Source organism: Zea mays, chromosome 6, assembly GCF_902167145.1.
Source record: "Zea mays cultivar B73 chromosome 6, Zm-B73-REFERENCE-NAM-5.0, whole genome shotgun sequence".
In the NCBI taxonomy this organism is placed as follows: domain Eukaryota; kingdom Viridiplantae; phylum Streptophyta; class Magnoliopsida; order Poales; family Poaceae; genus Zea; species Zea mays.
Window position 1 is genome coordinate 103,467,193 of NC_050101.1, and position 13,682 is coordinate 103,480,874.

At 48.3% G+C, this 13,682-nt stretch overlaps 1 protein-coding gene across 3 annotated transcripts; it reads right to left on the reverse strand.

Annotated features, from left to right (window-relative positions):
* Positions 1-7,474: 7,474 nt before the first annotated feature.
* Positions 7,475-11,904, reverse strand: LOC100216856 (F10K1.23). 3 transcript variants are annotated; one of them, NR_174160.1, is made up of 8 exons: positions 11,788-11,904; positions 11,046-11,189; positions 10,851-10,948; positions 10,267-10,506; positions 9,719-9,888; positions 9,302-9,613; positions 7,985-8,089; positions 7,500-7,868 (listed from the first exon to the last, which is right to left on the reverse strand). NR_174160.1 is itself a non-coding variant. In NM_001399103.1 (8 exons), the coding sequence occupies exons 5-7, from the start codon at positions 9,850-9,852 to the stop codon at positions 7,991-7,993; spliced, it is 522 nt and encodes a 173-aa protein (NP_001386032.1). In that variant the 5' UTR covers positions 9,853-9,888; positions 10,267-10,506; positions 10,851-10,948; positions 11,046-11,189; positions 11,788-11,904; the 3' UTR covers positions 7,500-7,868; positions 7,985-7,990. The 3 variants fall into 3 exon arrangements, 2 of the variants coding, with proteins under 2 accessions (XP_020394397.1, NP_001386032.1); NM_001399103.1 differs by having other exon boundaries at positions 9,742-9,888; XM_020538808.3 differs by lacking the exons at positions 10,267-10,506; positions 10,851-10,948; positions 11,046-11,189; positions 11,788-11,904 and adding an exon at positions 9,960-10,176 and having other exon boundaries at positions 7,475-7,868; positions 9,742-9,888.
* Positions 11,905-13,682: the final 1,778 nt, after the last annotated feature.

Consider the following 13,682-nt stretch of genomic DNA (forward strand, 5'->3'; position numbering starts at 1 on the left):
TCAAGGTGACGGAAATATGCCGACCGGGTGTGTCTGCCTTGCTACAAATGAAGGAGAGCTTCTTCCCAATCCCTGGAACATAGAGCATCTCCGTAAGTTTTTCCCATAAAAGCAAACCTGGGGACTCGGTTTTCTTCCTTTGCAACTAGGTTGCGCATATATGTACGCCAGCCCGGTGAGGTCCGCCCTCATAAACCCGGTCTGTTGGCCTACACTCATGTATATCAAGTTATAAAGAAAAAGATTCACCCCCAGATTTGTTTTTGTGATGGTCTTACTTTGCTTCAATTTACGAGCATCATTTTTTATCTAACCCACCCATATAGTTCCCACCCTTGCTGGTATAGTGACATCCGAATTGAGTAGCCAGGCTTGCAGTTCGGGACCCCTCGGTAGAGGGGGTTCGACAGCCTAGGGGCCGGTTCTAGAGAACGGGTACTTGTCTCCTAGTGTGGTCCGGAGCCATATAGCCGCTTAGCTTGGTTCTGTACCCTAAGCCTACACGCTCTGCCACTCTATGACGGGTATCCTAGTATTTAGAACTATAGTCCTGTGGGTTCGACAACCTGGGGTCCGGTTCTAGAGAATGGACACACGTCTCCTAGGGTGGTCCGGAGCTATGTATCTGCTTAGCCTGGTCCCGCACCCTAAGCCTACACGCTCCACCACTCTGCGACGGGTGCCCTAGTATTTGGAGCTGTAGTCCAGGGGGTTCGGACACACGGATTGGCTCCCCAATCTAAAACCTACAGGTCATGTTGCATGAATCAAAGGATAGAAGATACCAGCTGGCGGGTCCTATGGGTGCACTACTAAAACTCCCTAGCTAAGGTTGTGTGCAGGTCCAGGTCCCAGTTGAGACTACCTCCTGGGGGCCAGGTCACCAAATTTCTCTTAAGTATGTTGGCACCTAGCCTCGACACATCGAGCCTGCATCCCAAGGGGGCTAGGTCACCAAATTTCTCTTAGGTACATTGGCATCCAGCCTCGACACGTCGAGCCTGCATCCCAGGGGGGCCAAGTACCAGGGAGAAGTTGGTAACGATGCACACAGTAGAGACAAATGGCATACAGATAAGTGCTAACACTGCTTGATAAATAGTACACAAAAGTATCTTACAAAATCAAAAAATATTACAAGCCGCACCCCAGCGCAACCCCTATTCTATCTCTGCATAATGGACTACTCATCGGTAGGGTCCCGCTAGAAGCGCTCGGCTACCACCTCAACGGTATCTTGTACGCCCTGCCGGGCAGCGTCTTCGGTGTCGGCCACCGGACCAGCGATCACCGGCTCCAAGGAGATGGTCGGGTCGTGGCTTCGGAAGCACGTCAGGACGTACTCTATCACCGCCCGGCAGAGCCTGCCGCCTTCGGCCTCCAGGCGGGCGCCCAGAATCTGGTCCAGGCGATGGAGGCAGTCCACGGCGGAGTCCCGCACCGGGAGCGCGTCGGAGATGGACGTTGGTGGCCTCGACACCGGGATGGGGCTCACCCCTAGTGGCACTAGTGTCGTGCTCGCCTCGCCGGCCCAGGTGGTGATGCGCTGGACCCCAGCGCGCTGCTCCGCCTGGAGATCTTCAAGCGTCTTCTTCATCGCCTCCACTGCCTGGGGGCCCGGTGCTGCCTGCGCCGCTTGGAACCGGTGGACCCGCTCCTCTAGCTCCTTCTCCTTCTGCTCTGCCTCGAGCTCATGATGAGCCAGCAGCTTCTCCCGCCTTTCAAACATCTCCTCCCTGAAGGCGAGGCCCTTCTCCTGCAGGCGAGATCCGTCGCCTGCTTATCCAGGGAGGCATCTCTTTCCTTGAGGGTCTCCTCGGTCAGGGCAATGCTGCTGGCCCTATCATCCAGCTCCTGCCGCAGCCTTTGTAGGCTCTCCACAGTCGCCATCTATTGGGCCCACTTCTCCTCTAGGATTTTGTTGAAGGCGTCCAGCTTGACCTGGAGCTCCGTGACGACCTCCACCCTCTGGTTCAGGTGCTCCTCCTTCTTGGCCAACCTCTTCTCCTTTCGAGCCGCCTCCAGCTCCCGGGCGTACACCCTCTGGAGGTCCTTCTTGTAGTCCTTACGGTCCCGTTCCAGTTCGAACCGCTCAAAGACGAATCGCTGGGACGCCGCCTTGGTGCGTTCCTCTAGCTGGGTACGCCAGTCGCTGAGGCGCTGGTGCTCGGCCTCCAGCGCCTCCCATTCTCGCCGGATCGCTGCCTCGGTCTCTTGAAGAGCCTGATGCGCACGAGACAGCACCCGGGGGAGGGGAACCGGCACCGCTTCTGATTCAGCGCTGGATCGGAGCCACCGCCCAAGAACTACCTCCGGCTCCTCCGGAGTGGGCGGCGGGACAGAGTTCGATGCGCCCAGTGTCACCCCTCGTGGTAGGGACGGGTGCAGCTGGGACCTCCTCGGTAGCTGTCGACGATGTACTCGACGGCGTCGCCATCGTTGAGGCTGAGGTAGTCGCCGGCGCAGTTGCAGCGGCTGGGGGCGGACCGCTGGCACCGCTCCTAGCAGACTCCTGCTGCTGGGAGCCGGACCCACCGATGGGCGTGGTACCCGGCGGGGTAGGCGCGCCCTTGGGAGCAGAGGGGGAGGAGGCCCTAACAAGCAAGGATGGGTTGAGACCCGACGGCATGATAATTACACTCGCAAAAACAAGGATGGGGCTACACTTACTTTGGGCCCTGGACCTTCTAGTGGCCCTAGAAGCAGGACGTCCGCTGCTGTTGCTGTTGTTGCTGCTGTTGCTGGCGCCCCTGGGGGAGATCACCCCCAGGTGGTGGTGGCAGGACCGATGGTGGTGATGGCGGCGGCGGTGGCGGATCCGATGGTGGCGGTGGCGGAGGACTGACGCTCCTTTGCGCGCTCTGGGCCTGGGAGCCGATCTCCTCGGCCCCGCCAGCTGTCCTCTGACACTTATAGGGTGGGTCTGAATCAACGGGCGGATCCATGACAAGCGATCCGTCCGCGCGATGCAGCCGGCATCGCCTCTCTTCCTCCGATCCCCCGGTTCCACCCGGGGTGGAGGAGCTGCCTGCAGCCCCTTTGCCCTTGTCCAAGGGGCTAGAGGCCGCGGGGGAACTCTGGAGCCCGCTCCAGCGGGCTAGGAACCTCCGGCCGGTACACCGGGGATCTGGATCCCGCGGTGGGGCTCCCGGCCGCCGGTCTAGCGAACCGCCACCCCGCTCTCATCGAGGGTCGGTAGCCAGTCCAAGATTGTCGCCCTCAGCCCTACATCGTCGCAGAGCGGAGGGATGCCCTAGGGAGGGATTAGGGATTCAAGAATGAAAGACTCACCCATAATTCCCTTCACCAGGACTTCCAGGTCATCCAAGGACAGGTCGGTCCCTGGCCCGCGCTGGATCCGGCCGATGTCGTTTGGGCCGGTGAACCAGCAGCTCAGGCGCGCCCTCTTCTACAGCGGCGGGATCCGGCACTTCAAGAAGTCCCCGACCACGTGCATCGATGTCAGGCCGCCTACCACCAAGCTCTTGATCCTGTCCAGTACGGGCTCGAACTCCGGCGCCAGCGACGGCTTGGCCCTCCATTGCTTCTGGTCGAGCCTTGGCCCATCGCTCGACAGCGTGAGGTAATCGTTGGCCTCGGCGCTGACAATCACCTAGTCGGCGTGCCAGTTTTCCCACCTCGCGCCACCGAGGGAGGAGATGTAGGCGCCAGCCAAGTCCTACCTCGTCTGGAAGTAGTAGGCACCGAGGTGGTCCTTAGCCTTCCCGGACCTCACCAGCACGAAGAAATGGCGAAAGAGGGAGGTACAGCGCGCCACCCCCACAAAAATCTCACACAGGTGGGCGAAGATGGTCGCCTGAAGGATGGAGTGGGGGTGAGGTGCTGAAGCTGAAGGCCGAGCTCCTCCAGTAGCAGCAGGAAGAACGGCGAGATCGACAGCGCCAACCCGCAGGAGAGGTAGGAGATGAAGAGCATGAACTCCCCAGCGGTGAGATCGCCAAGGGGAGTGGCGCCGGCGCGCTCCATCCGAGCAAGTTGCGCACCAAGTTGAGAGCCCCCTCGTTCTGGAAACACTCGGGATGAACCAGCGAGGCCATGGCGACCGCGGCGGTGGAAGGCAGAGGAGCGCGAATGCAAAGGGGCACAGTGGGCTCGGAGGCGAAAGGGTGCAGCAGTGAGAGAGAATGCGAAAGCGTAACTGCTGCATGCGGGGAGAATCCCTTTTCAAAGAAGACTCCCCCGCTCGCACCCTGGGGAATCCCGTCCGACGCGCACCTAGCGCCCAAGCGACCCAGTCTGTGACATGGGGGCCCGGGCCCACAAGTCATGCAGCTGGTGTGCCGGTTTCCGAGTGCGAAAAAGGCGAACCGCCGCGCGAGGAGCAAACCGCCGCGCACGATCGCGCGCCACCTCGAGGCTGCTGCGGTGAGATATTTATTAGCCACGACGGTGGCAACGAGGCGCCACGCGCGTGGCCTGACGGAACTGCCAGACGTGGGGCTGTGGGTCAGTCGACCGTGGGGACAGATGTGGCAGTTGATGTGACCGAGGGCGGACTAATAGCACGTGCGTCACTAGATGCGTCGAGTTAATGCGGCACACGCTGAGGTGGCGCCCCAGTCACCGGTCATGCCATGTTGACGCGAAGTATAAGTTTTGGCCCCACCTGCAGGCTCGCATCCTCCCCTAAGGTGGGTCCGGGGGCACTGTAGGTACCCTGAAACTAGGGTACCCACTGCTACTGTACAAAGACGAAGAACCCACGTGGCTATCCCTTAGTCACGAGGAAGAAGTGCTGCGTGTGGGACCAGGCCATGGCTCGCCCCAATCTCAGGCGGCTATTCTGGGTCCACGGCAGCGCCCGAGTCCACCATGTGGGCAGGTCCGGAGCCGCCGCGTGTCCAGAGAAGGTGTTATACTCCAAGGCATCAATAGTGGTCTGGACCCCCACGGGAGAGCGCCGGACCCCCGGATATACAGTCTGAACCCCTAGGGTTGGTCCCAGACCCTTAGGTATACAGTTCGGACCCCCAGGGTTGGTCCCGGACCCCCACGTGTCCAGGCTGGACCCCAGGAATAGGATCTGGACCCCTCCGTATGGAGAACAGGTCACCCACAGTGGGGTCCCAAGGTCCCAGGACGGAACATACACGGGCCTTGGACAAGACCAGGGCAAGGGGTCTGGTGCCGACACGTGTCCAGGCCCAGTCTGGTGCGGACCTGTCCGCATGCGCTTCCGCTCCCCGCCTAGGCGGAGGCCCGTTGCTGCCACGTGGCCGACTGCGCGTGATGTAAGCCAGCGGGCGGTGCCTGACGTAAGGCCACCGGGATACGCGACCCCTGCATTTATTGCGGATAAGGCGCGCTGCCTATCAAATGATGTGCCACCTCGGCATTTAATGAGGCCTGCCCACTCTACTGTCAAGCGGCGCCCAGTCCATTCCACTGGCAAGCAGTGTGCCGCCTTAGCATTTAATGCGACCTGTCCATTCTCCTGGCAGGCGGCATGCCTGTCTATTCCGCTGGCGGGCGGCACGCCCATGCTGCCGCATGCACTACACTCATCATCACTCGTACGTACCAAGGAAGCTACCGTTGTGTATCAACGCTGCGTGGGCTGCGGACATCTGGGCGCCAGAAGATCTCTCAGGCGTCACCTGCATTAGTTGTTCCATGTATTTCTTCCATTATGTCCCTGGGCCCACATGTTGGGGCTCAGCAACCTTGTACGTGCCTCCCTTGGGCTATAAAAGGGAAGATACACTATGTTACAAGAAGGACCCAACTTAGGTTCACAACATCCTCAGTCTTACACAAGCTCCCAAGTCGCTCAGACTCAATACAACTCACAGTGGAGTAGGGTATTACGCTCCGGCGGCCCGAACCACTCTAAATCCTTGTGTTTTCGTGTGTTCATCCACCATCTAGCAGACAGGCAAAACGCTTAGGCCCCCTCCTCATCTTAGGATTTAGGGCGGGTGCATTCTGCCACCCGGCCGGAGATTTCCTCTCCGACATAGTCCTTGTATACAATTTTTGAGTATTACAATATGATAATGCCATTATGCACAAGTACAGACAGGTTGTTATTTTTAATATATGCAGCAACATTTACTCTATAATGTAAGTTTTGACATACATTATTTATAATATACTTTTGTATAAGGACACACTATCCATGCCACCCAACCCACTCCATAACTGTCAACCCAAGCATCCGCAACTTGAGACCCAGCTGGGCGTGGTACCCAGGTTGAGGAAATTCATGAAAGATAACAGCAAATTCGGAGAGTATTAGAGACTTGCCCTAACGAAGCGGACGTTGATACAGGACATCAGGTAATATATACAATCCCATGAGATTTTTACGCATCATATGTACATTGTTTGCATCTTTCTTTTTTGCTGGACACGAACCACAATATTTGTCAACAGGATTTCTGCTTTCATGTTCGAAACAACATGTTGAGGAACACAAATATCACACCTCAACCCACATCAGCATGCACCTTTATGAGATCAAATATGTCAACCCGTTTGCCGATATTTGACGTGACACCACAAAAAATGTTAGTTTAGCAGTCTCTATCTCATGTTATACTTCCATTTTACAATTACATTAGTACAATAAATATTACATAATTTACTAAGCATATACCTTTGAGTAGGGAGGTGAAATGGCTGCAGATGACATGGAACACAATGACAGTGGACCAGTCTTTGATTAGACCCCAACTTCTCATGTCTGTACAGTAACATACATCTTCTCTAATGCACTTTATGCCATTAAACAAATTATTCTAATGTTAAAACACTTATTACCAGGTTGCATCTCAGGATGATACATTCAAAGGGACAACACATTCTGGCACTGCTCCACTCCTTACAGAGCTTGACTGTGTTCGTTCTCTATGGGATCTACTCTATTCCAAGGACATTGACCAAAGCAGATACATGCTACACGAATTATGAAGACCATATTTATTAGTTTGTTTGACGTATGTAATATGAATATATAACAATATTCTTCATACAGGGTTGTCATAGATTACGGTGAATACAGTGGAAACTGTCTCAATATTTATGAATCTTTCTCAGATGGGAAGTGTCTTGACAACGTGTTCATGCAGTGTTTCATTAAGTGTGTTCACGATGATTCCAAAAATCATCGTCGAACTATGACTACTAACAAATTAATACTTGATGTCACACTACAAAACAACTACCCCTTTAGCAACGCATATATGCGTTGCAAAAAGTTCATATATGTGTTGCTAAGGTCTATACCAACACATAATTATGTGTTGCCTATACTGCCGTTGCTAGGATCTATAACAACACTTATACATGCGTTGGTAAAACCAAGAGTTAAGCGTTGCCATGCTACAACGGATATCCGAGGACTATAGTAACACTTCCATGTGTAGCAAGGAATGAACCAGGAAATACATATTATTATTACAATAATTTAATTTGAATACAAATGTAATCAATATAGCTGTAAATTTATATATTATGCCAAATCCATACACAAATTATAAACAAATATATTTATTATTCAGAAATAAATTCTTGAATTACAATAGTATCCACATACAACGTCATTTTTCTTGTTCTGTACAAAGATTGTAAAGGGAAACAATAGTATCAAAGCCATATTGAAATCTACCACCTATCCATCCTCCATCTCTAGTGCAACGAACTCTTCACTGATTTGTGCTCATCTGTTCTTAGTCAACAAATAAACTTGCTTCACATTACTGCTTGGTGATAAGAAGACACCAATCCAAAGGATTCATCCAGCTTCTTTGTCAATCATGCCAGTTTCAAGATGCAGAGTTTCTATAAGATTGTCTGCGTTCTTTACTACCTTCAATTCATCCATACATTGCTGGTTGTAGTGCTACCTAAGTTATTATATGTATACATTCACATAGAGAAACAATTAGATTAAATATAAATCAAATGTCTACCTCAGTCACCAAGCTTATGGTAATAGATTAATTTTCAATAGCAAAATTACCTGCTGCTAAGCAGACCACACCAGCCCACTACAAAAGAAGATATAATAAATACCAGATGTCATGAACTTCTGACAACTCTTTTGAACATCAGCATGGCCCAGTTCCTGAATGAAATTTGTTAAGAGCGACATGCAACAATATTACTGTATGAGTATGCTATCATGCAAGTTAAGGTACTCATCAAAGACCTGGCCCATAGATCATAGGTTATTACTTCATTGAACCATGCAATCTCTTCACTTGTAAGGAAAAGACAAATCTTAAGACAGATATCGATCCTTAGTCATCTCAAACACTACAAGAAACAAGGTAAAGAGTGTCGGGCAAAAACACACACTCTTACTGAAATAAGCCAACACTCTAAAATAGACGCTCTTATTCGTATAAAAGTGCGGGGACCGACACTCTTACGTTAAGAGTGTCGGTTCAGCATGCAACTGACACTCTTATGTTAAGAGTGTCGGCCAGTGACGTGGCGGACACTCTTACTGTGCGCGCGGTCCCCAGCCTAGCTGTGCCATATAAGAATGTGGGGACCGACACCCTTACTGAATAATTTTTTTTAATACCCAGTTTTATTTTTCTCCCTCCCCGGATGGGAAGCCTCCATAACAGTTCATTAACAGCACAATACAAGCACAATATTCAATATATCACAACAGAATGTCGAAGTAATCAAATTTGGTATAGTGCCCTCTGTGTTATAGTGCTATAATGGATACATATTGTTATAGTGCCCTCTGTGTTTCCACCATGTCCCTTGATAGTTGGTATGAGAAAAAAAGGAAAAGAACATCTGGATCACCAATGTTGATGATTTGTTCATAACCTCACAAATCGATCAGATACAGTTGTAAAAGGCACTATAGTTGTATAAAGGATAGCACCGATAATTGTCACAATAGGATAATCCATACATATACAGTATTAGAGTAGAGTGTGTTTGGTTCTCCAGCCAGATTTCATTTCCTTGCTCATACATAAATCAAGATAGAACTAGCGTTTGTTTCCTTGGTGAGTTCGCTTTGGGGCTTGTGCTAGCAAGATTTTTGCTTGTTGGTGGAGGAGAGCAAGATTGGCTCGCCCATGCTGGCAAAGCTCACCTTGCTGGACGAGACAAGGTGAGCAAAGCAAGTGAAGTAACCAACCGTACCCTAGTGTTTCATTGCAACAGTACAACTTTCAAAATTAAACTACCATATTCTTTTCATCAGACATTCTACTAGTTACACTTACAAAAGATAAAACCAGACACTAACCACTTGTAGACGAATATTATGAAAAGAGAACAAGTACATGTGGAAGTTTTATCCAACCTTTGTATTTGTATGCCCCTTAAATGTTTGAACTGGACTGTCAATTATCCTTCCTGTACTCATCGATAAGTCCCAAAGCTTCAATGAGTTGTCAGTAGATGCAGATACTATTGTCGATGCATCCAGATACTTAACATAGCTTACAGTCTTTGTGTGCCCAACTAGTGTACAATAAGGAGCTCGTATGTGACGTAGATCATAGCAGTAAATTTTGTGGTCTGCAGAGCCGATGGCAATGGAGCGAGCAGTATCAGGTTGAAATTGCACAAAACACACATTTGCCCTTGTTTTAATAGTGCCAATACTCCCAGCCTGCACAGTACACAAAAAAATGTGTTATAACAATGAAGAGAAGCAACTCTACATCCACATACAAGTTCGATAACCATGTTATCGTTAGTTAAAAAGCTGACATACAGTAGGTGCAAGAATAAAATTGCCTGATTCATATCCCGCAGCTTCACAGATCCATCATCACTCCCACTGACCAATTTTGTTGGGTCCATAATTGAGAAGTCCACCGACCACACACGTCGCTCATGCTCCCTCATCTCAACAAAAACTTGACTCCTAGTAACATCCCAAACCTGAAAATACAGGGATATTATGGTAATTGCATCAAATACAATTTAGTTATAAAAAAAGCCACAAAACTTATCTGCACTATACCCTCAAAATCACTAGATGCTATATGGCTCTTCATATAACTGTTCCAGGAAATACAACTCAGTTTTGATCTATTAGACATCTCTACCACAGGATAGTGAATATCACGGTGTTCATTTACAATCATATTATACTCAAACACTTTTATCTTTTTATTTACACCAGCAGTTGCAAAAAACTCTCTATCTCGGTCAAACCCAGGGAGATTAGGGATCCTGACGAATCACGACTCAAGGAGTAAAGGCTTGCTATCTAGTAACTTTCAGGTCCAAGGACCCAGGGAGGAGAGTGGCTCGTACCTGTTGAGAGCGTCAAGTCGGTCTATCGTCATCGTCGTAGCCCTCGCGGCCGACGCCCACTTCGCCATGGATAGCGCCGCCCCAGCAGCCAAGTCTGAGAGAGATATATAGCCTTTTCTCTGTTTATCGCTCGACAGCCTCTGGAAGCGTCGCAATACTCACGAAGAGGCTGGTTGGTCGCAATGAACTCATGCCAGTGAAGTCTAGAACCGCGCGCTGATGATCTATCGCTGCGCGTGTCTGTACAAGTAAATGTCATTAGAAAGCTATATCAAAAATATGTTCAAACAGTTGGAACATACAAGAGAAGATTTGGTGTCACAATACGTCTCCAAATCTCCCACATAACAGACGTCATGTTTGATATACAGAAAAAAGGCATTAGTAGTTACTCAAACATAGAGGAAGACATGCATTCAGTCAGGTTGGATCTCTGTTGATTAAACAAGTATCACTCTTTCATTTACTCAACTTTAGAAGATGAAGACAAGTTTAGTTTCTCTGAACTTATTTTACTTGAAAAGTTAAAGCAAACTCAGTTTCTCTGCCTGCAATTTAAGCAATCCATAGCACTGAAAACTTACCACAATGTTGTGTAGATAATGACTTGGCCAAGTTCTGGAGTCCTGTTATCTCAATGATCTTGTCCTTCTCCTCAATGGAATTAGCAGAGTCCAAGTGCCTTGGGTGGATAAAACTCGCTTAAGTGCCAACATGCTAATTGATAAGAACAGTAAAGGGGTAATACCTACAACAAAGTTAAAGCTGGATAAAAGTACCTTGGAGGCAATGGTGTAGAAGCCATTATCAAGACAATCCATTGCAAAAGTTAACCACTCCTGACGGGACACTTGCAAGTGAAGGTCGTTGCAGTATTTAGCATCTCTAAGCAACAGTGCCTCGTATCTCATGGCAAGGCAGCTCTGTCAGTGCACATGAAGGGTAACAGTATTTGGTAAGACATTTAACCAAATAACATTTGATAACGCTCAAAGGATCGCATTGCTGACAGCTCAACAGACCTAGTACGGAAATAACAGACCTAGTACAGAAATTCTGGGTGGAACCTAAAATAGGGCTAGAAATATACCAGATGCAATTTTCAAACACAAAGGGGAGGAAGGATCTGACGAGAACGTGGCTATAGAGGGGAGCGATACTGTGGCAGACAAAGTAACGTGTGGGGGATCTACGAGAGGGAAGCGACGCCTCACCTTGACAAACTGCAGATGTGCCTCCTTTGTTTGCCAGCTCTAGGCACATCGAAGAAGCCCTAGGGCATGTCTATGGAGGTGGATGGGATGGGGATTCCTAGCGAAGTAGAAGGGGAGGGGTGGGGATGACACTACGGCCAGCACTAGCGTGGTGGTTCACCCTCTGATTCGGCCGAGGCGGGCACAGTTGTTGCATCGTGGATGGGGAGGGGAGATTAGGGATCCTGACGAATCATGACTCAAGGAGTAAAGGCTTGCTATCTAGTAACTTTCAGGTCAAGGACCCAGGGAGGAGAATGGCTCGTACCTGTTGAGAGCGTCAAGTCGGTCTGTCGTCGTCGTAGCCCTCGCGGCCGACGCCCACTTCGCCATGGATAGCGCCGCCCCAGCAGCCAAGTCTAAGAGAGATATGTAGCCATTTCTCTGTTTATCGCTCGACGGCCTCTGGAAGCGTCGCAATACTCACGAAGAGGCTGGTTGGTGTGCGGAAAGGTACAAACGAATCGCGTAGCCGTTCAAACGTGATCCTACGTCTGAAAAAAAATAAAAAGTGACGTGGATACAGTTGCAGGCCGTCTTTGCTCCCGCATTTGTATATAGAAAGATTTACTAGTAAATTTATACATAGTTGCACTAGTTTTTCTTTCGAATTACTAGAACCAATAAAAACACTCCCTAATGTCAATTTATAGGTTGTTTGACTTTTTAATACCAAATTTGACCAACTCATTCTACTAAAAATTTACAAAAATATGGGAAAAATAAACCACAACAAAAATAAATAGTAAGTATGGATTTTTTTTGAATCAGACGAGTAAGTCAAACTTGGTGTCCAAAAATCAAAAGATCTATAAATTGGGACGGAGGGAGTACTTTGTAAGTACCAAAACCAATATAGTGATTTGCATAATTACTGCATATAATCCTTGAAACGCATGATAAGCGTTGCTAGGTAACACAAATACTATGGATGATACTTGCAACGTATGACAAATGTTGTTAGGTGACATAAATACTACGAATGACCCTTACAACGCATGACAAATGTTGTCAGGTAATTTGGATATTCTACAGATGACACTTGCAATGTATGGTAAACGTTGCTAGTTGGTTTTCTTGCAACATATAAATATATGTGTTGCTAGCATCCGTTGCTACCTAATTTCTTGCAACACATAAACTATTTTGTTGCAATGTATGTGTTGCTATAGGGGTGTTTGTGTTGTAGTGTCAATGTTGGGGTATGTTCTTCTTCACAATTATTGTAATTATGCACTGAATATACTAACACACTCTCTATATTGTTTCTAGGCTCTGCTAAATTTTGAAGAGCAGGAACGTCATAGTAAGAACCCTCAGTCGTTAGACCAAAATGTGTTACAGAATTGCTTACATAACACACTGCCTTCATTGGTAAATCTGGATAAATGCAAATCGGTATGCCTTAGTATTCATTTTTACATATTCATTATTATCTTTCCTTTGCAAACACATATTCTTATTAATTGTACTTTTTACTCATCATGGCAGTGTAACAACAACATGTAACTTATTTACATTTTTTTATCAATAGATATTGGTACCTATGCTTAGTAGGGGACATTGGTCACTGTATTTAATCAACCTACAGAATTGGTGTATACATATTTTAGATTCGAATCCGTATGGTATAGAACTCGGTGGCACTACATGGAAGGACTACCATTATGACCCAATCTATATAGGTGGAAGGAAATTCCCATGGGCTAGGGTTATAATGAGTAGGTTGAGCAAAGCTTTACAACATGTTTGCCCCAATGCATCCTTCCCCAAATTTGGTAACTTTCCAATGGATATGCCACCAAATTGTCCAACAATGAGAACAGGGTCAAACGACTGTGGCTTTTATGTAATGAGTTACATGAAGTATTATGATCACAATGCAGGTGCTATCACTTCTTACACTCAACCAGTAAGTGACTATGCTAATGATTTATGTTCATGTTGCCATCGATGTACATGTTAGCTATATACGTGTCTAATTAATGCTATGCTTTTATTGCAGGACAATTCTCAAGACCTGCGCGCTCATGCCCTATATTACCTCACATTTCATCGCATGAACAAGGTGCTGCCGCTTCCAATAGAGATCCAAATATTTATGTTTGTGCGCAAGTAGTCAACTTTGTGTCAGAACTAAATCATGGAGCGGGCCATGTATCG